Source organism: Heteronotia binoei, chromosome 3, assembly GCF_032191835.1.
Source record: "Heteronotia binoei isolate CCM8104 ecotype False Entrance Well chromosome 3, APGP_CSIRO_Hbin_v1, whole genome shotgun sequence".
Taxonomy (NCBI): Eukaryota; Metazoa; Chordata; class Lepidosauria; order Squamata; family Gekkonidae; genus Heteronotia; species Heteronotia binoei.
The window spans coordinates 72,912,474-72,935,779 of record NC_083225.1 but is presented as its reverse complement, the minus strand read 5'-3'; the positions used below and the strand labels follow the sequence as shown (position 1 = coordinate 72,935,779).

At 40.9% G+C, this 23,306-nt stretch overlaps 1 protein-coding gene across 4 annotated transcripts in view; it reads left to right on the top strand.

Moving 5' to 3' along the window:
- The window catches only part of SH3KBP1 (SH3 domain containing kinase binding protein 1), a 237,284-nt gene that overhangs the window by 4,332 nt on the left and 209,646 nt on the right, over window positions 1-23,306 (top strand). For 2 of the 4 annotated variants that reach the window (XM_060234047.1, XM_060234044.1), the window contains exon 1: window positions 16,014-16,071. The exons of 1 other annotated variant lie outside the window; for it this stretch is intronic. In XM_060234047.1, coding sequence (XP_060090030.1) covers window positions 16,029-16,071 — 43 coding nt within the window. In that variant the 5' untranslated portion in view covers window positions 16,014-16,028. Of the gene's footprint in view, window positions 1-16,013; window positions 16,072-23,306 lie in introns of those variants that run through there. One more of the 4 variants, XM_060234048.1, reaches the window with a different exon arrangement.

Sequence of the window (23,306 nt, the reverse complement as noted above, 5' to 3'; positions counted from 1 at the left end):
AAAGATCACAGCAGAAACTTTAAAAAATAAAATGCTCTCGGCCTGGGAAATCATGAAATAGCACGGCATTGCAAGCTTCCCCCCTCCCCCCAGTCTACTCAGGTTAGCAATGGCTCTCCAGTGTCATACCCACCTTTGGCTGTGGGTTCCCAAGTTAGAGTACTCACTAGGCACTAGTTTTCACTCCACTGAGAAGAGACAAAGCTGGCTCAAGGCATCAACGCTTGGTTTGCAATGACACAACTCCAGGAAGCTTCAGCTGGCCATAGGAACACTGGGAAGTTCCTCTCCATTGAAACACATAGACAAAGTTGCAAAGAAAATGTGGAGTGGATTTTCTGTTCACTTCTGCTCTGCCCAGAAGCCAGAGTGGGAAATCCATTCCACATTTTCTTTGCAGCTTTGCTTTCAGCAGTAACCTCTGCACAAAGAAGACAGAAGGAGCTGGGAACATTGGCAGCCTTCGGAGTTTCACAGGGTGAGGACAGGAGGAGGGAGAAGAGAGCCCTGCGGGTCTGCTTGGAGCCCTGGGAAGTTCCTCTCCATTGAAACACATAGACAAAGTTGCAAAGAAAACGTGGAGTGGATTTTCTGTTCACCTCTACTCTGCCCAGAAGCCAGAGTGGGAAATCCATTCCGCATTTTCTTTGCAGCTTTGTTTTCAGCAGTAACCTCTGCACAGAGAAGACAGAAGGAGCTGGGAACATTGGCAGCCTTCGGAGCTTCAAAGAGTGAGGACAGGAGGGGGGAGAAGAGAGCCCTGCGGGCCTGATTAAAAGCCCTGGGCAGACCTGTTTGGCCCGCGGGCTGCATCTTTGACACCCCTGCTCTAAATATTTTGACTGGCAGTAGATCTCCTAGATTTCAGACAGGAGTGTTTCTTAGCGCTATTTCCTGAGATCCTAATAGGAAGGGAGTGTGGGACTTTCTGCATACAAAAGATGTCACCAACAACCACACTGAAATATCAATAGGGAAAACTCATGAATCTCTTGGACTAGATTCTGTTTTTTGTCCAAACACATGAGGTTATTAGCCATGATGATTTAATGGGACCTCTGCGTTCAAAGGAAGTGCTGGGCAGCAATAACAGGGAAGGTGTTGGGCTTTATGCCTTGTTTGTAGGCCTACAGGGCAAGGTTGCCAACTCTGGTGTGGGAAACTCCTGAAAATTGGGTAGATGTGCTTGGGGAAGGTAAGAGTTTGGGGAGTGGAGGCAACTTGTCAGGGATATGAAGCCATTCTAGGACTTCTACTTATCCACCCTCTGAAGCTGCCATGTCTTCCAGGGAAGCTGACCTCTGTACTCTGGAGGTCAATTGTAATTTTGGGAGGACTGCTGGTCCCATCCAGAATTTGGCAACCCTGCTTATACAGAGCCAGCGTAGTGTATTGTTTAAGACTGGTGGACTCTAATCTGGAGAACTGGGTTTGTTTCTCAACTCTTCCACATGAAGCCTGTTGGGTGACTTTGGACCTTTAACAGTTCTTTTAGAACCTTCTCAGACCCATGTATCTCACAAGGTGCCTGTTGTTGGGAGAGGAAGGGAATGTAATTTGGCAGAGGGATCTTTTTTTTTTTTTAATAATAAGAGTAGTTCGGGACTTCCGGGGAAGGAAAATGCCGAGCTGAGCTGCTTCTCATAACGGGAGCAGGCTGGAACTTCTGTTCGGGGTAGTGGAAGGCAAATTAATGCCTTCTGCCTACTTTTTTCAGACAGAGATTAGTCCAAGATATGCACAGGAAACTTTGAGGAGATTTACCTTGGCTAAAAGAGAGTCCCGGGGGGGCTCCTTTGAGGGGTCTCCGGGAAGAGTTGCATTTTCATCATCTGCAGAAGTTTTCAGAGTCATTTGTTTGACATAAACTTGACAGAATCCTAACCTTCTTGGACATTGCTAAACATCTAAAGCTACGCAAGACTGGTGGGAACTTGGATAATTGGAAGAGAAGGTACAGATTACTATCTTTCATTCCGGGACTATTTACAGCTTAATGGAATAAATTTAAAAGGTGGTAAATGAAAATCTAGAAAGTTTGGAAGAAGAAGGGAGGAAGAGCTGAAATTTGGACTTTGTAAATATAAAGGATAGTGCTAAAAAGTGGAAAGGAATTTATTGTTTGGTCTACTTGGGTTTTGAAAAAAGAGCACTATCGTCACAGATCTGTAGCACATTCACACAACACAGGAAGTACGTCAAGTATCGTGAGATCTCCTTACCAGGGTGAATGAGACTACATGGCAAGTAAAGCAGGAAGTAGTGGATGGAAAACCTACTCTAGGAATATAGCACCATTGAGAAACATCAGCAGCCATTGCTTGGAGGTCAAAATTAAAATAATGTTTTTAAAGTGTTCGGGACATTAAATATTGTTGGAATTAATTGAGAAGAGGATAAGAAGATAAATATTATTGGACATTTTATTTGTGTGGACTTCAGACATTTTTAAAAGGGGAAAAAATTGTAAGGAGCAGCAAAAAGTCGCAACCGCCATTTTGAAAGATTTAAAAACTTTAAAAATAAATACCCCGTATTTTTCGGTTCATTAGACGCTCCGGACCATTAGACGCAGGTGCCTGGATGGGAGACAAGTAGCGAGATTGCTCCCTCCGCCCCCACTTCGCAGGGAGCAATCTCGCCGCTTGTCTCCCAGCCAGGCACGCAGGCGTGCGGGAAGCACGCCGGCACCTGCGTGCCTGGCTGGGAGACAAGCGGCGAGATCGCTCCCTCTGCCCCCATTGCAAACCCAGCACTTCGCAGGGAGCGATCTCGCCGCTTGTCTCCCAGCCAGGCACGCAGGCATGGGGGAAGCACGCTGCCCCCTCCACAGCTGGCGCTCGCGAAGCGCTGGGTTTGCGGAGGGGGCGAGTGCTTCCTCCATGCCTGTCTGCCTGGCTTCAGCTGATGCTTACAGCAAGCGCCAGGATCGTTCCCTCCGCCCTCCAATCCCAGCGTCAGAGCTGGAGCCAGGCAGGCAGGCGTGGGGGAAGCCCCGGGATCAGAGGCGGAGGCAGCGGATCGCCCCCCCGGAGGAAGGTACGTACCTTCGCTCCATAAGACGCACACACTTTTCCCCCCACTTTTTTTTTTGGGGGGGGGAGTGCGTCTTATGGTGCGAAAAATACGATATTTTGACTTCGGGAGCTCAGAGTACAGCGAAATTAGGCTTGTTATAAAAGGCAAATCCTATTCTTTTGAATCTGATAGTTGAAGTTGAAATTGGTGAGGTCCAAATTTTCACTGTTTTTAAATGTCAGAACACAAGCAACCCCCTACTAGGGCTACTTCATTGGAAAAAATGCAGAACCAATTAGAGGCAATGGAGGCCAGAATGATGAGAGGTATGAGAGAGATGATAACTGAATCAAAAAAAGAAATTATTGAAGAGATTAAAAAATATATGGAAGATCTCAGAAAGGAAACAGAGGAAACATCTAAGAAAGTGTAGGAAGTAGAAGGTAGAATGAAAGTATATGATTCCACCTTGTTGAAAATGCAAGAAAAAGTGACAATCCATGACTGCAAATTGATGGAGACTCAGATACGTCTGAGAGGAGTACCTGAAAAGGAAGATGGTGATCTAAAAGACTATATAATAAAAATAATTGCAGAATTCTTAGAGGAAGATCCTGAAGAGACTAAAAACATGTATGACTATATGTATAGAGTGAACTCACTTTATGCCAAGAAAAATAACTTACCAAGAGATGTTGTTATAAGATTTATGATTTGTGAAAGAGCTAAAATGTTTTGGCAGATGATTCAGTAATAAATTTCTAAGATCTTGGGATATGAATTTAACAAAGTTGCAGAGACTTTTCTGTTAGGATTACAAATGGAAAAATTTCCAAAAGAAGACAGAACTTTAATCTGGTACTTGCTCTCAGCTGCTAGGACATTGTATGCGCAGTTGTGGAAGCAAGAAAAAATACCAGAGAAATGGGATTGGATTGTTAAAGTTATGACATGGAGTGAAATGGATAAGTTAACAAGAACTTTAAGAGACTATGATTTAGAAGTGTTTAAGATGGAGTGGAAGAAGTTCAGAAGATATGTAGAAAAAGAATGGAAAATAAAAGGACATTGGATAATCTTTGATAATGATTAAGTATAAGTGAGGGGAGGATACGAACTTTGGTTCTTATTAATTAGGGGTACCTTTTATAATGATGTTTTGAATTTAGTACACCAGCGGGGGTCAAGTAATGGGGGGAGTGGTAGGTAGAAATTAATATATGGGGGGGAAGTAGTTATTAATGATTTAAGAAATTGAATATATTGCCATATATTACCAATAAAAATTGTATGTACATTGAAAAAAAATAAGAGTAGTTCGGCGGTGGAATTGCCTGCTAGGGAGATGATGCTTCCCTTCCCTGACAGTCTTCAAACAATAGCTAGACAAACACTTTTCAGTGATGTTTTACGCTGATCTTGCACTGAGCAGGAGTTGGACTAGATGGCCTCTATGGCCCCTTCTTACTCTGATTCTATGATTGTAAGAAGCTTTGAGACCCTTTAAGGTAGAGAAAAGTAAGACATAAAATCCTACTCTTATACTGCTTCTAGAAGCATCTTTTTGTGTGAGACAAAAGTTTGGACTAGATAATTGGTCTGATCCAGTATTACTACTCTTAAGCTTGTGTGGCTGGGGAGATCAGTGCCAGCTCAAACCTGCAGGGATAATCAATGGATATAATCCCTCACTACTCTTGCATAGACTTGCTCAGAGATGGCCTGGTCTGGCTGCAGCAGCAATGATTGTTGCTGTGGTAAAACATAGGAGTGGATGACGCCACACATCTGCAGGCTTTCTAGTTATGATTAATATATGCTAGGACAGAAAGTCAAGGGCTAGCAGGAAATATTAGGGAAAAGTGGCTATTGTTCCTTGGTGTTATCATTTCGAGCCTTGAACTTCAGCTCCTCTCAGTAACTGCATTATGTTACAAAGCAAAACTATTATACTTACTCACTGGTTAACATCAAAGAAGCTATCAGTTTGAAATTTAAATTTTATTTTCCTTTTCAGAAGAAAATGTGATCATTTTTTACCTAATATACACAGTCTTTATTATTTTAGAACAAAGTTTGAGTCCAGTGAAACTTTTAAGACCAACAACATTTAATTTTGAATATAAGTTTTCATGTGCGTGCACATAAAAGCTTATACCCAGAATGAAACTTTGTTGGTCTTAAAGGTGTCACTGGAATAAAATTTTGTTTTGTTGTTTCAGACCAACATGGCTACCCACCTGAGTCCTTATTTTAGTATTTCAAATACATGCTAAAATATGCTAAAATATTTGTAATCACTGTTAGTAGTTTTAAATATGTTTATCACTGATGAATAATGCCAGGTCTGAGGAGAAAAGAAGAAATGCAGGCAGAAAATCAGGGAAAGTAGGTAGCTTTGAGTAGAAATTAGGAGGAAAGCGAAGCGTGAGAACGCAGACCAAATTGTGCCGGGGGGGGGGGGTCCTGACCACAGCAGAAAATGTGGTTAGAATACTGGCAAAAATCATTAATGTAATTTAGTGTTTACATTTTCTTTCTGGAACCAGAAAATATTGACTATTGGGTACCATTGTTTCACTCCAGTTGTGTATATTTGCTCTTGAGCACATCAAGTATCCCTCTGTGTATGTATTACATAACTTTTTTTCTTCCAAACCCAAATTTACTCTGCAGAACCAATTTCTTGCTATTGCATAAACCCTCAACTCTGGTTTGTGTCTAGTGTGCAGTCTGGTGTGCTGTTGTTTTTTTGCTACAAGGTAGACACATTTAACACTTGGGTAACTCAGCAGTGATGATTTTTGTCCATTAGGGACTCACTGGAAAAACTATTTTACTGTCAAGGTCCTGGGAAGCTAAAAAACCCTCCCTTCAATTTCTGTATATATTTGCTTTCAAGCTGCATGGCTTTCTTAAAATTGTGAAGTAGGAAGGGACCTAGTGCTAATCTGGTTGGAATTAGCTTCTGCGAAACAGCAGCAGAAAAATAAGTTTTTATATCCTGCTTTTGTTTACCTCAAGGCATTGCAAAACAGTTTAAAATCACATTCCCTTCCTCTTCCAACAAAAGACACTTAGTGAGGTAGGTGGGGTTGAGAGAGCTGTGACTGGCCCACAGTCACGCAGCAGTAGGTTTGCCAGTCCCCCACTCTGGACAGGGGTTCCCCCGATTTCATAAGCTCCAATCCACTGCCCACCAGCTGGCCAGTGGGGGAAGCCCCACCCCCTTTTTGCATCAACATTGTTAGCATGATGACATCACCCAGAAGTGACATCGTCATACTTTGCCCACGCACAGGAACATCCTGGAACAGACCTAATTGCACCCTGCTGGAAACAAGGTAAGACCCAGCAGACTTTCTGTGGAGGAAGAGTGAGGAATCAAACCCCATTCTCCAGATTAGTCTGCTGCCCTTAACCACTATACCATGTTGGCTCAAGAATCATCCTCTATATCTGCTCGCAATCCTTAGTACAGCATACCTATCAGGAAAGCAGATATAGTATCGAAATAGTCATTGCTGGGCAAAAAAGGTGATCTAGCCAAGATAGATATGCCATTTCCAGTGGGGATGGGGAAGCCACCCTCAAACAGTTCCTGTCATCCCTGGATTTCTCTGGCAGAAGTGAAAATTATTGCCTGATTCCAAGTATGGGAATTAGTGAAATCTTGACCAAAATGCATCCATGAAAAATGTCAATGGACTGCAAATCCCTGAAGTTCTTGTGGGAAGTTCTGCTGAACAACCAATTTCAGTTGTTTTTTCAAAAACCCTGTCTTATTTTATGGCTTATTGGATGATTTCAAGAGTTAGGTTTGTTTATGGGTTGACATTTGTGTTTAACGTGTGTAGACATATTTGCTGGACTGTTGTGCATTCTAGGAGTAAAAGCTATAAAACTTAGAAAGGAATGACTGTAGTATTACCTTGCACAATGTTTCCATAAAATGCCATGGATAATCCTTTATATGCTTTAGTTGCTAATACACTAAACTATTTTATATGTTCAAGACTGATATGCTTTTTTAAAGTTTCAGAGTGGCTGCATAATGTTAATACCAATTTTCCCCTAAGCTCCCAATTCATTGTAAACTTTCTTTAGTCTGAGGAACCGTACTTTGATGTCTAAGTGGCTTTTATGTTTGATGAACGACTTTAGACTTTGCTTAGGGAAGTGGATGGTACCCCCCCGCCCCCGATCGATGAGCTGTAGAACATTCGACTTAAAAACTATTTGAGGTTATTCCTTAAACATGATTGGGGTATATGTTAGGTAATTTCCACACCAAATTCATCTAGAATATGAAGTCAACAAGCATTCTTTTCCAGTTATTGTTATTTTAAGTTACAAAAGCTAGAAAAGTGAAGAAGGTGATTAAATAGTAAAAAAAGTGTTCCACTGTTAATCTTTGTCTTTAAGGAATTGTAATCAGTTGCCTCTTCATGAAGTTCATAATTTTTTGTTTGGTTTGACTTTTCCCATCATTGTTTTTTTTTCCTGTCGTAGCATTTATTCACTCAAAGCCATTTTTGTATGGAGACACATAGATGATGCTAAACATTTCATCATTGACTTTACTGTGAGCTGATTAAACAACAAAATAGTGATAGGAATCCATTATTTGGGTAAAATACTCAGCTTTGTGGTTGACATATAACAGACCTTTTTCATAGAGTAACAGAGTTTAAAAAGCTGATAGATCATCTAGTCTAACCACTTGCTTCTAAAAGCTTCTATATGCAAGGGAAATGTCATATACCAATATCACAATGCCAGATGGTTACCTGTATTCCAACAAAACTGGCAACACAGTTTTAGTCTGAATGAGTTTAGTCTAGTTTAGTCTAGAATGAGTCTGGCAAAAACAGAGTAGAAACATAAAATAAGTATCAATACAATTATGCTGTTGTTTTCAGTGGGCATTTAAAACAGTTAAGGGAAGAGTTGTTGATAATACAGAGGATCAAAGATACAGCAGATATCTGTAGTAGGATATCCTGTTGATATAGATGTCCTGTGACCAGTGCAAATTGGTATCATATTGAGAAACAGTGATTTTATTTAGCTGTGTCAACATATCATCAGAATGAGCTAACATTCCTAGCTGATAAGGCAGAATGGATCTTTCAGTGATTGCTCAGTCAAAATATTGCTTTGTTAATCATTTTTAAAATCACTTTAAAAAGCCCTGGCAGATCTTGCAGATAGATATTGGATCAGATGTCTGGCACCATGGTAAGAGTAATTGCCTTTAGAATTGCTTATTAAATAATATTAGTTCACTTTTTACTACTTGAAATGCATCTATTTAGCAAAGGGCTATAAATTAGTATGACATTTATTTATTTATTTTTATTTCACTGGGTTTCCATTCTGCCCTCCCATAAGGCTCAGGGAGGGTTACAACAATTAAAAACAGTTAAAACAGATTTAAAATATACATAAGACCATTTCAGTACATGGCATAAACAACATGCTCCCAGTTTAAAGACTCTGCCACAGTATCTAATCCAATCCCCAGACTGGGAAAGCGGGGGCGGGGGGGAGGGATTGAATTAGTTTATTTGGATTGGGGATTGCATTATATAGCTTATTTTTCCTTAATTCATTCATCTCATTTTGTATTTTATTTATGTATTAAAACATTTTTAAGCTGCCTTTCCACCCATTTAAGGGCCCGCAAAGTGGCAAATATTAAAACAAAACATTATTTCATATACCTAAAAGCATTTAAAAAACAAAACTATAAAATATTTAAAACAATTAGATGAAAAATAATATACACACATAAATACAACATGTATGTCAAAACAGGGTCTTGATACACTGTTTTTAGGAGATCCAAAAGTCTCATAAGGTATATAGTTCTTTATGTGAGAGTTCAACAAGAATTTTGGTTGGATGGATATCCGCTTGCAAGGTTTGTTTTGTTGGTTGGTTGTAGGCCTTGTTCTGATTAAAGCAAATACAAGGAAGGATTCTGTTAATGAGCTGTCTCTGAAGCAATGTGGCCATTTCAAACAGAGCCACACTTTCCACCCCCCGCCGCCCCTTTTTAACACACAATCTTCCTTGGACATTTTTTTGAACGTGCCGGCCGAGGCATCTTAATGGTGCTGCTGTAGCACTGAAGTGCTATACTGGTCTTGTGCTATAGCTCTCAACTTAGAATGTTAAAAAAAAATTTGAAGATCATGTGATGAAAAAGGATAGGGGAAAGCATGGCACAATTGGAAGCACTGCAGACATTTTAAACAGCACACTACAACAATTCAGAAGTGGAAAGAAGAGATGAAAACAGAAGAAAACAGTTTAACTCAAGAACAGCTCAATCACACTTTGCATATGCAAGTGGCTTTGTATGAAAAGTAGGGTTGCCAATTCAAGAAATATCTGGGGACTTTGGGGGTGGAGCCAGGAGCAAGGTTGTGACAAGCACAATTGAACTCCAAGGGAGTTCTGGCCATCACGTTTCAAGGGACTGAACACCTTTTAAATGCCTTCCTTCCATAGGAAATAATGAAGGATAGGGGCACCTTCTTTTGGGGCTCATAGAATTGGACCCCCTGGTGCAAACTTTTTGAAACTTGGGAGGTATTTTGGGGAGAGGCACTAGATGCTATACTGAAAATTTGGTGCCTCTATCTCAAAAAACAGCCCCCCAAGAGCCCCTGATACCCACGGCTCAATTCCCCATCATTCCCTATGGGAATCGTTCATGGAGGTGCATGATGGCTCTGGGGGCAGGGCTTTCCTCACCGGCCAGCTGGCTGGGGGAGGGGGGAAGCCTGTAAAACCAGGGGATCCCCCTCTGGGACCTGGGGATTGGGAAGCCTAATGAAAAGATAAATAAAATCTGTTAGCAGCTGGTTGCTAAAATGGTGTCTGAAATGACACAGAAAACCCAATAGTAACTGGCAACCAAAAAGAATTGCAAAGGCTGTCTGTCACCTTTCTTCCCAGTGGGGGACCAAAGCTATATCCATTGTTCTCTCTAACATTTTATCCTCACAAAAACCCTGGGAGGTAGATTAGGCTAAGAGTGTGTGATTGGCCCAAGGTTACCCAGCAAGCTTCCAAGGCAGTTTTGAACCTAGGTCTCCCAGATCCTAGTCTGACATTCCAGCCACTACACCATACTGCTTTTAAAAAATGTTGTTGGCGAACTTCAACTTTGTTTTTCGTAATCTAACAAAAACTGTTGCCATTGAGCTATGAGAGTCAGTTTGGTGTAGTGATTAATTGCATGGACTCTTATCTGAGAGAACTGGGTTTGATTTCCTACTCCTCCACTTGCAGCTGCTGGAATGGCCTTGGGTCAGCCATAGCTCTCATAGGAGTTGTCCATGAAAGGGCAACTGCTGTAAGAGCTCTATCAACCCCACCCACCTCACAGCGTGTCTGTTGTGGGGGGAGAAGATATAGGAGATTGTCAGCCGCTCTGAGTCTCCAATTCAGAGAAGAGGACAGGGTATAAATTGCAATTATTCTTCAATTCTTCTTCTTCCATGTTACTGTTGGAGTTTGTTGTCCACAGTGTATATAATCAGTAGCTAAACCATTGACTAAATCTTTTTTGAGATGCTTAAAGCATAATAAAGAATACTCTTCAGGGAGAATCAAGATTGGAGTGAAGTTAAGGCTGTATAAAATAGTATCTTATAGTGGTGACCATAGTGGGTTGAAATATCTTTGTTTAATTTGGAATTAGGCTATGCTTACTCAGTACTGTGGCTGGCTGGTTTCTTGTTTCTCCATTAGTATTCCACTGTACATTGAAGACCACTGAAGACAGGCTGAATTTGCTATTTTGTAAGATGGAATTGTGTACTGCTTCTTTGCAGATTCCATTACAGATTTGCATTTTCTAAAATGCCCAGCAATATAGTAGGCAGAATTCTAGAACTGTAAAATGCAGCATATATTTAGGGGACAGGTTGTATGTGTAAAAAACCTGCAGGTTGTGTGAGGCATTCAAAGTGAGTACCTTTTTTGTGTTGTCATGTATGTGTATTAGAATATTTTTGTGGAGAGTGAATAAATGGAAAAATTTCCACGAATGAAATATGAATTACCAGAGGCAGGTTGGCAGGGAATTTTGATATCTGCATATACTGTAGAATGATCATTGGATTCCTTTGGTAACTTAGAATTGTGTACAACTTGTAGTGACTTTGCCTATACCAGTATATCCTTATCTTGTAGTTCCTCTCCCAAACCTCTGTGCAGCAGCTATGTTGAGACTGGTTTAAATCAACTCTGGAGGATAAAACATATGGTCAGCAAGTGTATGTTGGGTTCATAGTATTGATATAGGTAAGAGAGGATGCCTCCAGACTCAAGACATAAAATTAGGTATGCCGTCAAGGAAGCAGCAATCATCAGGAGTCTATTTATTGTAATATTGAGCTGTGTAATATTGAGCTGTGTCAGGACTATTTATTGTAATATTGAGCTGTGAAACCAAAACAGAAAAGAATGTGCTTCACTATGAAAAAAATGCTATGAAAATGTGTACAGTTTTCCTAATGTATATAAAATGTGTAAATAATGGTTTTATATGGAAAGGGTAATGTTTATGAATAAGAATTGGTAAAATTATGAAGTAAAAACTGGGTGAGTTTCCTTCCAGAAGTGATTTTCAAGGCTGCTAAACAAGTAAACCTCAGGCAGCATGATAGTTTCTGTAACCAAGGGAATGTTTTTCTGTGGGATTTACTGTAGTCCACTTAGGGACAAAGTAGGGCTTAAAAAAACAAAACAAAAGCAGGAATACACAGGAGTGCAGTTCCAGCTGGCTTGGCATCAGGGGTGTGGCCTGATATGCAAATAAGTTCCTGCTGGGCTTTTCTACAAAAAAAAAGCCCTGGGACAGGGTAATCCAAATAACTGATCAATTAGTAGACTGTCAACTTTTATTGGTGTGCTCAGTGTAGAGCCTGTGAGCACCATGATGCCTGCTCAGCATTTCAGAGAGTGGGTAAAGCCATTTTGTTATTGGCCACCCTCATTCAAATAAAAGGTTTTTGCACCAGAGGATCAGGAAGACTGGTAAGCATCTGGGTTTCTTTAGTTAGTATGTTGGTTCCATTCCCCTGCAGACTTTTCTTCTTCTCAAGAGGTACAAAGAGGGAGGTTTTCCATTTGGCTTCACTTCTCATGTTAGACATTTTGGAGGGGCACTTGCCACCATCTCTTAAAATTACAAAGGTGTCCACAGGCTCAAAAAAGTTGGTTTACAGTTAAGAACCAGTGGACTGGTGACCTGAGACATCATCATAATTAATTGACTGAAGATATCTTGCCAGAGAATAAAAGGTGGTACAGGGCAATAGTTACGAGTGTGGTAAAAGAGTTAAAGAAGACCAAAGAGAATAGCAAAAAAGGAGTTGTTGGGAGGGGGGGGACCCTGAGTTGTGGTAGTAGCATAAAGAATTAAGACCATAAAGAACTACAAAAAAAGTCTTGGGAAAGAAAACCCAAAGTGGAGACAGCAGGGAAGACAGAAGCTGAATGAAGAGGAAGCTGAGGGTTTAGCTGAAGAAGCCGTGGAGTCTTTCAGAAGCAGTGCCTTGATGCTTCAACAGCTGAGGGGTTGCTCCCAACTGCTCAGCTGTTTAGGGGCTTTCTTCTGCTGTCCCCTTAATTAGACTATAAAAGACAGTCCACAAAATAGCCAGGGGGGGCAGTCTCCCCATGGCTGAGCTGGTGCCCTTTGGGGCTATTCAACTGAACTGCTGTAGAGAGCCCGAACAGAGCCTGCAGAGTGAGTTCTCCCCACAGGATCAGCTGCTTTGTATTTTGATTGGGACACAAAGTGATGACTGACTGTTATTTTTGTTCGTCCAACCTAATGGTTATGGAGATAACAATGGGATAGTCTGATTTTGTGTCTTCAAATTATTGATTCCCTACAACACTCTTTTGTGGAATTTAAAGCATGCTGTGTTCATGGGCTGTTTTTCTATTTTAGCCTGCACCTGTGTTTGGGATAGACATTTGAAGACAGTTTGGCCACTCAGCATCAAACATAATTTCATTTTAGGGAAACTTTCTGTGTGGAAGGCCTTTATTTCAGTCTCACAGAGTCAAAATTTGAGAGGCCCAATCAGAGTATGAGATAAAAATCAACAAGCTACATCCATGAGGAAATGCATTCAAGCAGGTCAAATAAACCATTGGGATATTCTCCCCAATCTGTCTAAATCTAATCCCTGGTAGTTTATGCTGTAAATGCAAAAGTCAGAGGGAAGAGAAAATATTGGGAAGAAGATGTGGCTGAGTTAAAATGTTCAAACTGCTATATTATATAAAAATGAACTAATATTCACAATTATTTTTATGCCATTCCATTAAATTAGTAGGGCTGTAGACTTTCAGTGATAGTGAATATCTTTGATATCAGATTAAAGCTTTCTCCTAATAAATTGGTTGTGCTGAGGCTGAAGACATGCCTTCCCTATTAAAAATTTGATGAAATTGAGTGGGGAAGAGTTCTGAACTCAAAGTTTACAGGTAATTTGCGTTTTAGGTAGGGGCATAGACTTTTCAGTTTCCCAGGGGGAGAAGGGGGCTGGGACCCAACCAGAGACATTTGATCCAGTGACATCACAGGGAGGAGCCAGTGACATCACAGGGAGGGGCCTCCATTATCACTACCTATGAATTTATGGAGAAGCTCCCTCCTAAATTCACTTTTAGAATAGTCACTTTAAGATCTGCAAATATACATATCATGTGCATAGGACAAACTAATGGTCACACATTTGACAGTAAAAGGCAATACAGAAAAGCTTTAGGGGAACATTTCCCTTCCCCCTGCTGTTTTCTGATGACCCTGAAGCACAATCTCCTTTACCTCCCCCCCCCCACAACAGACACCCTGTGAGGTAGGTTGAGCTAAGAGAGCTCTTACAGCAGCTGCCCTTTCAAGGACAACTCCTATAAAAGTGATGTTTGACCCAAGGCCATTCCAGCAGCTGCAAGTGGAGTGGGAAATCAAACCCGATTTTCCCAAATAAGAGTCCGCGCACTTAACTACTGCACCAAACTGGCTGCCACCAACTATATGTAACTATATGTTGGGTTCAGTTTATGCTACAGTTTACAGCCGTTGCTGATACCGGGGCTTGAAACCTAAATCATTCAGTTTTCACTTATACTCAGAAATCAAACTTTCATTTCATTTCATGTATTCAACATATCCTGCCCTACCCACAAAATGGGCTCATGATGGCTCACATCATAAAACCAACAGCAGCAAAATAATAAATACGATCAGTGATTAATAGCAAAAAAAAAAGGCTCTTGTCAGATAAAATAAGTGTGTGTGCAATCTAAATCAAACAGTGTACATGCACACAAAAGCTGATGCCCAGAATAAAACTTGGTTGGTTCTTAAAGGTGTCACTGGCCTCAAATTTTGTTCTTAAAGGCCTCTGATCTTCTTGTCCAACCACAATCTCACTTTCGCCCCAAATGTAAATTGGAACCAAGCAAGTATTTTGAATCCACTAAAGAGAGCCTGGTGTAGCCAACCAGGCTTTATTTTCCAACAGACACCAAACTTATAAGGAGTGATATGTGCTGGATATCAATACTTCAGTAATTACCTTACAATATCAAGAGTCCTTCAACACTCTAGATCAGCTGGCTGGATGAAAAAAATACTCCCTTTTCTCTGCAAGAGCACACTCAAGGCTGCCAATGTATTGGTTTACACAATTTACACAATTAGAGCTTACCAACACTGGTTAATATGCATATTGACACCTAGCCTCTGGCAGAAGTTCTATTAGTATTTCTAAGGAGCTGAAGTTGTAAAGTCATTTGCAGCTCAGAGGGAAAATAACACATAGCCTTTATCATCCTATTCATGCCTTTGAAGCCCCAGTTCCTGTGTTGGTTGCCTGGCAGGGGCTTAGCCCCGCTGATAAAATTCGGGGGGGCTCTAGGCCCCCAGCCCCCATGTACTTTACACCTATGTTTTAGGCTCAAATCGTCTGACTTTCCTTATTGCCATAAACTACTCAATTCAGGCAAGTAGCATAAATACTGTTTCATTTTCAAGCTTCTCTAGGCATCATGATATCTTGAACTGAATGGATTTGTACCATAATTTCACCATCTCTCTTACAAAGGAAATATATTTGATAAGCTTGAGAACAATGAGTGAGGTCTTAGTCCATTTCTATGTAAAATATCTCCTGCTAAATACCATTAAAATTTATATATGTAGATCCTAATGTAATGTATGGTATGCTGTACCATAAAAAGATGTACAAAGATGTTTTAAAGCAAGTTTCAAGCTTCAGTTGCATTTGGATTTTTATACTTCTTGCATGATAATAGGAACTCTGACTCATAACAGCAGCCAGTACTTTATTAGACCAAATCAAACCATGCTGTCATAGAATTTGTGTAGCTTTCTCTTTTAACAATCCTTAGATTGTGGTGAAGTTGGATTTGAGAGAGATGTAGGAATGTGTCTGAAAAGGGAACAACCCACAAGTATAAAAGAACGGATGTATGTTGCAAGAGTTCTGACTGGTAAAGAGATTCGTCCAGTGGTCACCAGAAATGTGCCTATGCTGGCAGAATGTGACCTAGTATTTCATGTTTGTTTGTTTTTTAAATAAGACCCCTCTAGACACTTTTTAAATGAAAAAAATAAATTAAATAATTGCTAACATTGTGTTTTCAGGTAGAGGTTCATTAGAGCCACTGTGGTGCAGTGCTGGACTAGGATGTGAGAAACAAGGGTTTGAATCCCCACTTTTTCATAGAAGCTTCTTGGGTAATCATGACCCAGTCACGCACTCCCAGTCTAATTCAGATTGCAGGGTTATATGGAGAAGAGAATGATGTAAGCTGTTTTGTGTCCCCATTGGGGAGAAAGGTGGGGTGTGAATGAGTATATAATAGGCAGACTGAATGCAGTGAAATTAACAAAATTTCAAGTTGTATACTTTTCTGAACATAAGATGTAATGGTGGCTCACTGAAATGATAGGCGTGAACTGTTCCCTTTCCAGACGTGTAAAACCAGGTAATTAATATGTGGAGCCGCATGCTGACAAAACTGTCCCTTGGCAGCAGAACATAATGTAAAAGTGTGGATTGTGCTCTGTGATTTGAATTTATCTTGTATAAGTAGGAGAGAGTCTTTGCTTTCACAGATGATTAGAGGGTGACAGACAGAAAGAATAAAGGTTTTTGACCCTTGTTCCAAAGGCGTAATGACATGTGTTTCAAATGGGAAAAAAATGTAAAAATAGTGTTCTCCTGCTTAAGCAAGGATCTTCAGCTGTTTATATGCCATAATAATTCTTCATCCCTTCTAGTATGTGTTGTTGTCCAGGATTTCTGACTATGGACTATTAGATGTTAACTCTTGTCCTTTCTTTTTAGACATCATAAATATAGGTTGCCTTTCATTTGGTGTTTCTTGTAAAGTAGAGGTGAAGGATAGACATATAGCACTTAGATTTACAGTATGATTATAATCAAGGCAGAGGTACCTGGCCCTCTGAAAGCCTGTCTTGCTTATATAACACTTAACATTCGCTGGCTGCATTCATTTCTAAAACATTGACAGCATGTTTGCTTTGCAAACAGCAAAATGACTATGCATATGTCTCCCATTTAGCGTGCTGAATTCTTTTTTTAATGTTGCCAGTTCCATTTTAGTTAGAATTGTCACTTGTATCTTGAATGGAATCAGTCCTCAAGACGGTTCCTGTTCTTCCCATGCACATATCAGTATACATTTCACTGAAGCACTGTAAATGGTGCTATTGTTGCATAGTTGACATTAAAATGGCATTATTTTTAAATATCTCTTAACTAGTCAAACTTGATTTGGGCTTCATCTCACAGTTTCTAATACAGATTATATTATGGTGTTAAACCTGCTTTGAAACTGTAGGACAATTTTAAAACTTAACTATTTAAAGACTTAATACAGTGTATGTTGCTAAATCATCCATCTGTGTTAGCGTTTTAAAAGCTTTTACAGCTTTTTTAATAGAGGCAATGGTTACGGGTTTTATACTAAAGAAAGCAAACATATGAATATAGTATGAAACATTTCAAAATGTAATTCCTGTTGTTAATTTTCAAGGAAATTCTAGGAAATACATTTTGAAAGGAGAAGAGAAGACAGTTCATCTAATTTCCTAATTTTTCTGTTTTTTTCTAATATATTGAAAATACTGACTAGCAAAAGAGTGTAACTCTGTCTTGTTAGGAGTCTTACTAATGAAACAGGTTTTAGCATGGATTTTGATGAGTTTTTGCTTTCTCTATCCTCAGCATGTGCCTAATATAATTAATGCATAAATTGTTGAACAGGGAAACTTAATTTACCATAAGCAACTCTTTGGGTTTAACTGCACACTATGGTTGCAGGCCTGGGTATTCGAGCAGATACAAGATTTGTGTGTTTATATGTTTGGAAGGGAAAAGGAAGAGATAAGGGGGGAGGTGCTGCGGTTCAGTTGCAGAGAAACTGCACTGCATTCAGGAGAAGGTCTCAGATTCTATCCCTGACACCCGCAGTTCAATGATCTCAAGTTTAGCAGGGTTTGTCAGCCTTTGCTTGAGGTCCTGGACAGCCATTGCTAAATGGAGTATACAGTACAAAGCTTAGGCAAAATCAACAACTACCTGAACATGTGCCTTCTCTATTGTGGCCCCCAGCTTGTGGATTTCCACAAACTATGCAGAACTGAATTATTCAAGAGGGGTTTGTACACAGGTGGTAGAGTTGCACCTTACTAAATGATTCACAGAAAAAATTGTCTGCTGCTGGCCTACACAATCCCAGTGTGTGTGACGGAAGACATCAATGAACAACAGTTACAGGGAAATGCAACTCTGTTTTCTTCAAGAGAGATACGTCATTTTATTTTGTATTTTATTCCTTTCTTCAAAAATGGGTGTAGATGTTGAGCTGCTATATGACCTTGGAATGTAGAGCTGTGCTATCATTTCATGTTTAACTGTTTGTTTCGGTATCTTAATTTTTGTTGAACTCATGATCAAACAAACTGAAACTGAACAAATGATATGCTGAAAAGGAGCCAAACACATTACTTTTAATTTCTCAATTAGACCTTCAGCTAAATAGTTGCTCTGAACTAGAATTGCATTTTTGTAACAATACCTCACATTTTATGTTTCAGAAATTTCTAGTTCCACTTTTCGGTGGAAATATAAAAATAACTTTAATATTTTTTCAGGTGGTATGATAGCTTTCGACAGATAGTATAGCTTCTCCCAGTTAATTTTGAATTACATTTGCTTTAACTATTTTATTTATTTATTAATAATAATAACTTTTTATTTCTATCCCGCCCTCCCCGCCAGGGCAGGCTCAGGGCGGCTTACAACATAAAATACATTATACATCAATTTACTTATAAAATCACAGTTAAAACGATTTACAATTACTAAAATTAACAATAGCAATATCAACATGGTACTAAGCGTTAGGTCTTCAGCAGAATTCAGTAATTAAGAGCATTTTCAATGGCACTTCCCGGTTTGTCATTGGTTGAAGGCTATTTTGAAGAGGTGGGTCTTACAGGCCCTACGGAATTGATCTAAGCATCGTAGGGCCTGCACCTCCTCCGAGAGTTGATTCCACAGCAGTGGAGCAGCAATAGAGAAGGCCCGGTCTCGGGTGGCCTTCAATCTGGTCTCCCTTGGCCCAGGGATATTCAGCTGGTTTTTCCCAGCTGACCTCAGCGCTCTCTGGGGCTCATATGGGGAAAGACGGTCCCTCAGGTAGGCAGGTCCTCGGCCATATAGGGCTTTAAAGGTAATAGCCAGCACCTTGTAACGAACTCGGTATACCACTGGCAGCCAGTGCAATCCGCGTAGCCCCGGCTGTATGTGCTTCCACCTTGGGAGCCCCAACAATAGCCTAGCCGCCGCGTTCTGCACCAGCTGCAGCCGCCGAGTTCGGCACAAGGGCAGCCCCATGTAGAGGGCGTTGCAGTAATCTAGTCTTGAGGTGACCGTAGCATGGATCACCGTTGCTAGGTCACGGCGCTCCAGGAAGGGGGCCAACTGCTTCGCCCGTCGAAGATGAAAGAACGCATACTTGGCAGCGACCGCTATCTGTGCCTCCATTGATAGTGAAGGCTCCAGAAGGACCCCCAAGCTCCTGACCTTATGGGCTGCTTTCAGCAGCACACCGTCAAAAGCCGGCAAGGGGATTTCCCTTCCCAGAGCACCGCGACCCAAGCAAAGGACCTTTGTCTTCGTTGGATTCAACTTCAGCCCGCTCAGTCTGAGCCAACCTGCCACGGCTTGCAATGCTAGGTCCAGGCTTTCTGGGACGGAGTCAGGCCGGCCGTCGATTAGTAGATAGAGCTGGGTGTCATCTGCGTATTGATGGCACCCAAGCCCAAACCTTCGGGCAATCTGGGCAAGGGGGCGCATGTAGATGTTAAACAACATCGGGGAGAGAACTGCCCCTTGTGGCACCCCACACACTAGTGGGTGCCTCCGGGACAGCTCCCCTCCAGTTGCCACCCTTTGTCCCCGTCCATCAAGGAAGGAGGAGAGCCACTGTAAGGCCAACCCCCTTATCCCTGCGTCGGCGAGCCGGCGGGCCAGTAGCCGATGATCGACCGTGTCGATTATTTGAATGCTTGTTACAATTTGTTGGCAAAAGTTGTGAAAAGCTGAAATGCTAGTGATCTAGTGATTGACGATTTGGTTGTGTTGTTATTAAGAAGCAAGTGATTGATGATTTGGTTGTGTTATTAAGAAGCAATATGATAAGCATATTTGCAGATATTTCTGTTATAATAGTTCACAGTGCAGGAGAAATATCAAGCACAGATTGAAAAGAAAATGTAGTGTTTTTCATGTTATATCAGGGTGTCACAAAGAACAATTTCTGATTTATCCCCTGTGTTTGTTGTTTTTGGAGGTTCTTTAGGATGGCTTTTGGGGGTTATGAGTGAGATGCTGCTACTTAATTTCTGTTCAATTGATTCAGTTCGTTTTGCTTTGGGTCAAATTTTCTGTCTATTTTTACTTATTTCATTATGCCTGGGCTAGTAGGCATTGCTGGATATTCATATATAATTTGATAACATGAAGTTTCTATACATTTTTCTTTGTACATACATGGCAGCTTTGCAACTTGTTGCCTGACTTCAGTTTTCTCATATAAAATTGTAGCACATCTTGTAGAAGTCTGATAAGGACTGGTTTTAGTAACAACTTTTTACAACACTGGTACAAATCAAGAATATTTAAACTTACTCAGGACATCATCAATTAAAACATGTAATTTTATACAAAGATACCATAACATTACTGTTAAAATTATCCTAAATGCCCAATGGAATTTAGGTTTCTATGTCAAAAGGCAGTTTTGAAGCAGTTTCAATCTATTCTGTATAGAACAATGTAGCTGATGATTTTGGCAACAATTTTAATTCTTAAGTAGTTTTAACTCTTAAGTAGAAAATATGATTCTTTCAATGAAGAAATGTGTTTGCAAAATTAAAGGGGGGGGCGCAGCTTACCTCAGGTACAAGAAGACGCTGGAAGGGCTAGTGACCCCACCCTCCATATAAGGAAATTACATCAGCTGCTGTAGGAACATAAGAGAAGCCATGTTGGATCAGACCAATGGCCCATCCAGTCCAACACTCTGTGTCACACAGTGGCCAAAAACCCAGGCGCCATCAGGAGGTCCACTAGAGGGACCAGGATACTAGAAGCCCTCCCACTGTTGCCCCTCCAAGCACCAAGAATACAGAGCATTACTGCCTCAGACAGAGAGTTCCATTAGTATGCTGCAGCTAATAGCCACTGATGGACCTCTGCTCCATATGTGTATCCAATCCCCTCTTGCTGCAGTGAATTCCATGTGTTAATCACCCTTTGGGTGAAGAAGTACTTCCTTTTATCATTTCTGTGGACTGTGGCCTTGGTACTGTGAATGTCCTATAGGTGTAACAGTTCCAAGTATCATGTTTTATTTATTTACTAGGAGTAAGGCCCACTGTGAAGAAAAATACAACAGGTTCTAGAAGGAGTCTCTGGGCAAGTTCCCGCCACCCCAGGTGTCTTCCCACCCACCCAAGTGAAGGCATTGACTCCCCCTCTCCACCTCAAGGGGAGTTGATCTCTGCCATTTAGAGAGCAATTGTTAATCTGAGTGATCTCCAATGGTTCCCAAGAGGTAATGGCATTGTACCTGCCTGAGGTCCTATCCCTCCTCAAACCCCACCATCTCCAGGCCCCACCCCTTAAATTTCCAAGAATTTCCTAACTTGTAGTTTGCAACCCTAACTCCTTCCCTTTATCTGCCCCTCTGACTTCAGGTTTCCATCACCTTCCTCCTCCCTGCAGCCTCTACATAGAAAAGGACAGTCTTTCTTCACGGTGTGGGGGAGACCAAAGCAGCTTCCATCATTTTCCTCTCCCCTCTTTGATCTGAACAACAATCCTGTGAGGCAGGTTTGGCTGGAAGTCTGTGACTAGTCCAAAATCACCTAGTCAACTTTCACAGCAAGAACCTGAGTCTGGCAGACCCCCCCCACACACACACACACGAAGCCCTAACTCATATGCCCTCCTCAGACTTCACCACAGATTCTCCAGGAATTTCCCACCAACCTGGAAAGGTACCACTAAAGGATTCTGGGTGAGTTCTCCCCTCCCTTGCTGTCTTCCAACCCATCCAAGTAAAGGTATTAATTCCCCACACCTCAAGGGGAGCAGATCTCTGCCACGGAAAAGGGCGGAATATAAATCAACCAAATAAATAAATCTGTTCAGTGCTTTTGGGAAGCTAAGTTAAGTAGAAAGATAAGCTAAACATGTTTTAAAATAAATAAAAATGTTGAAAATGTATACCTAGGAGAGGGGGAGGCTGGGATTTCCTTCTAGGCAAGGCCCCCCCCCCCCACACACACACGAAGCCCTAACTCATATGCCCTCCTCAGACTTCACCACAGATTCTCCAGGAATTTCCCACCAACCTGGAAAGGTACCACTAAAGGATTCTGGGTGAGTTCTCCCCTCCCTTGCTGTCTTCCAACCCATCCAAGTAAAGGTATTAATTCCCCACACCTCAATGGGAGCAGATCTCTGCCACGGAAAAGGGCGGAATATAAATCAACCAAATAAATAAATCTGTTCAGTGCTTTTGGGAAGCTAAGTTAAGTAGAAAGATAAGCTAAACATGTTTTAAAATAAATAAAAATGTTGAAAATGTATACCTAGGAGAGAGGGAGGCTGGGATTTCCTTCTAGTACCTAAACAGGACTTTACTTTACAGGTCCTATTTCTATGCGTAAGGTTTTCTTAGGTTGTGTTGGGTGTTGTGTGCTTAAGACAATATGGGGAATAAGATAATGAGGTAAGAGACAAGGAGAAGGAGGAATATTTTGAAGGAATTTCTCTATTTTGAATGCCTGACCTTCTATTTTGATGGTATCATCCAAAGACTGTTTGGCTCCAAAATGAGTTACAGCATCTGTTTATTCTTGAAGTATGTGATTTTTTTTCACGTGTTACTATCTTTAAATATGTCTGTGTATACATATTGTATGAGCACATTTAAAATACAAATTTTACAAATATATTTGGAAATGAATGTTTCCTATGAAAACACGCAGTCAATTTGCAATGAATCCCTGCTGTGTGTACATAGCTTGGTAAATGACTTTGCTGTGACTTAACATGTTGAAGTGACCATCATCATACGCATCTGAAACAGCTACTGTGTTTTGTATCTTTGGAAGCACATGCAATATCATGAAGAACACATCATTTTTAGGGGGTTGAAAATGCCTGAGAATGAATTAACACTTGATAATACATAGTTGTAGTAAATTGCATCTGCTTGGCTTTGGATGTGTCAAGTGAATGTGTCATTTAAACTGGTAACTGAGTAACAGGTGGTTCTAAATTGACTCCGGCCTTTTAAAACATGGTGTGGAAAGTACTTAGAGGGAATATGACTGACTTATGGACATAAGAAGCAAGGTAATTAAGTATATTATGAGATCAAGTTTCTTAGCATTGATTATTTTAAAATAAGTTACTTATAAGAGCCAGTGTAGTGGTTAAGTGCGCAGACTCTTATCTGGGAGAACTGGGTTTGATTCCCCACTCCTCCACTTGCAGCTGCTGGAATGGCCTTAAGTCAGTCATAGCTCTGGTAGGACTTGTCCTTGAAAGGGCAGCTGCTGTAAGAGCTCACTCAGCCCCACCCACCTCACAGGGTGTCTGGTGGTGGGGAGGATT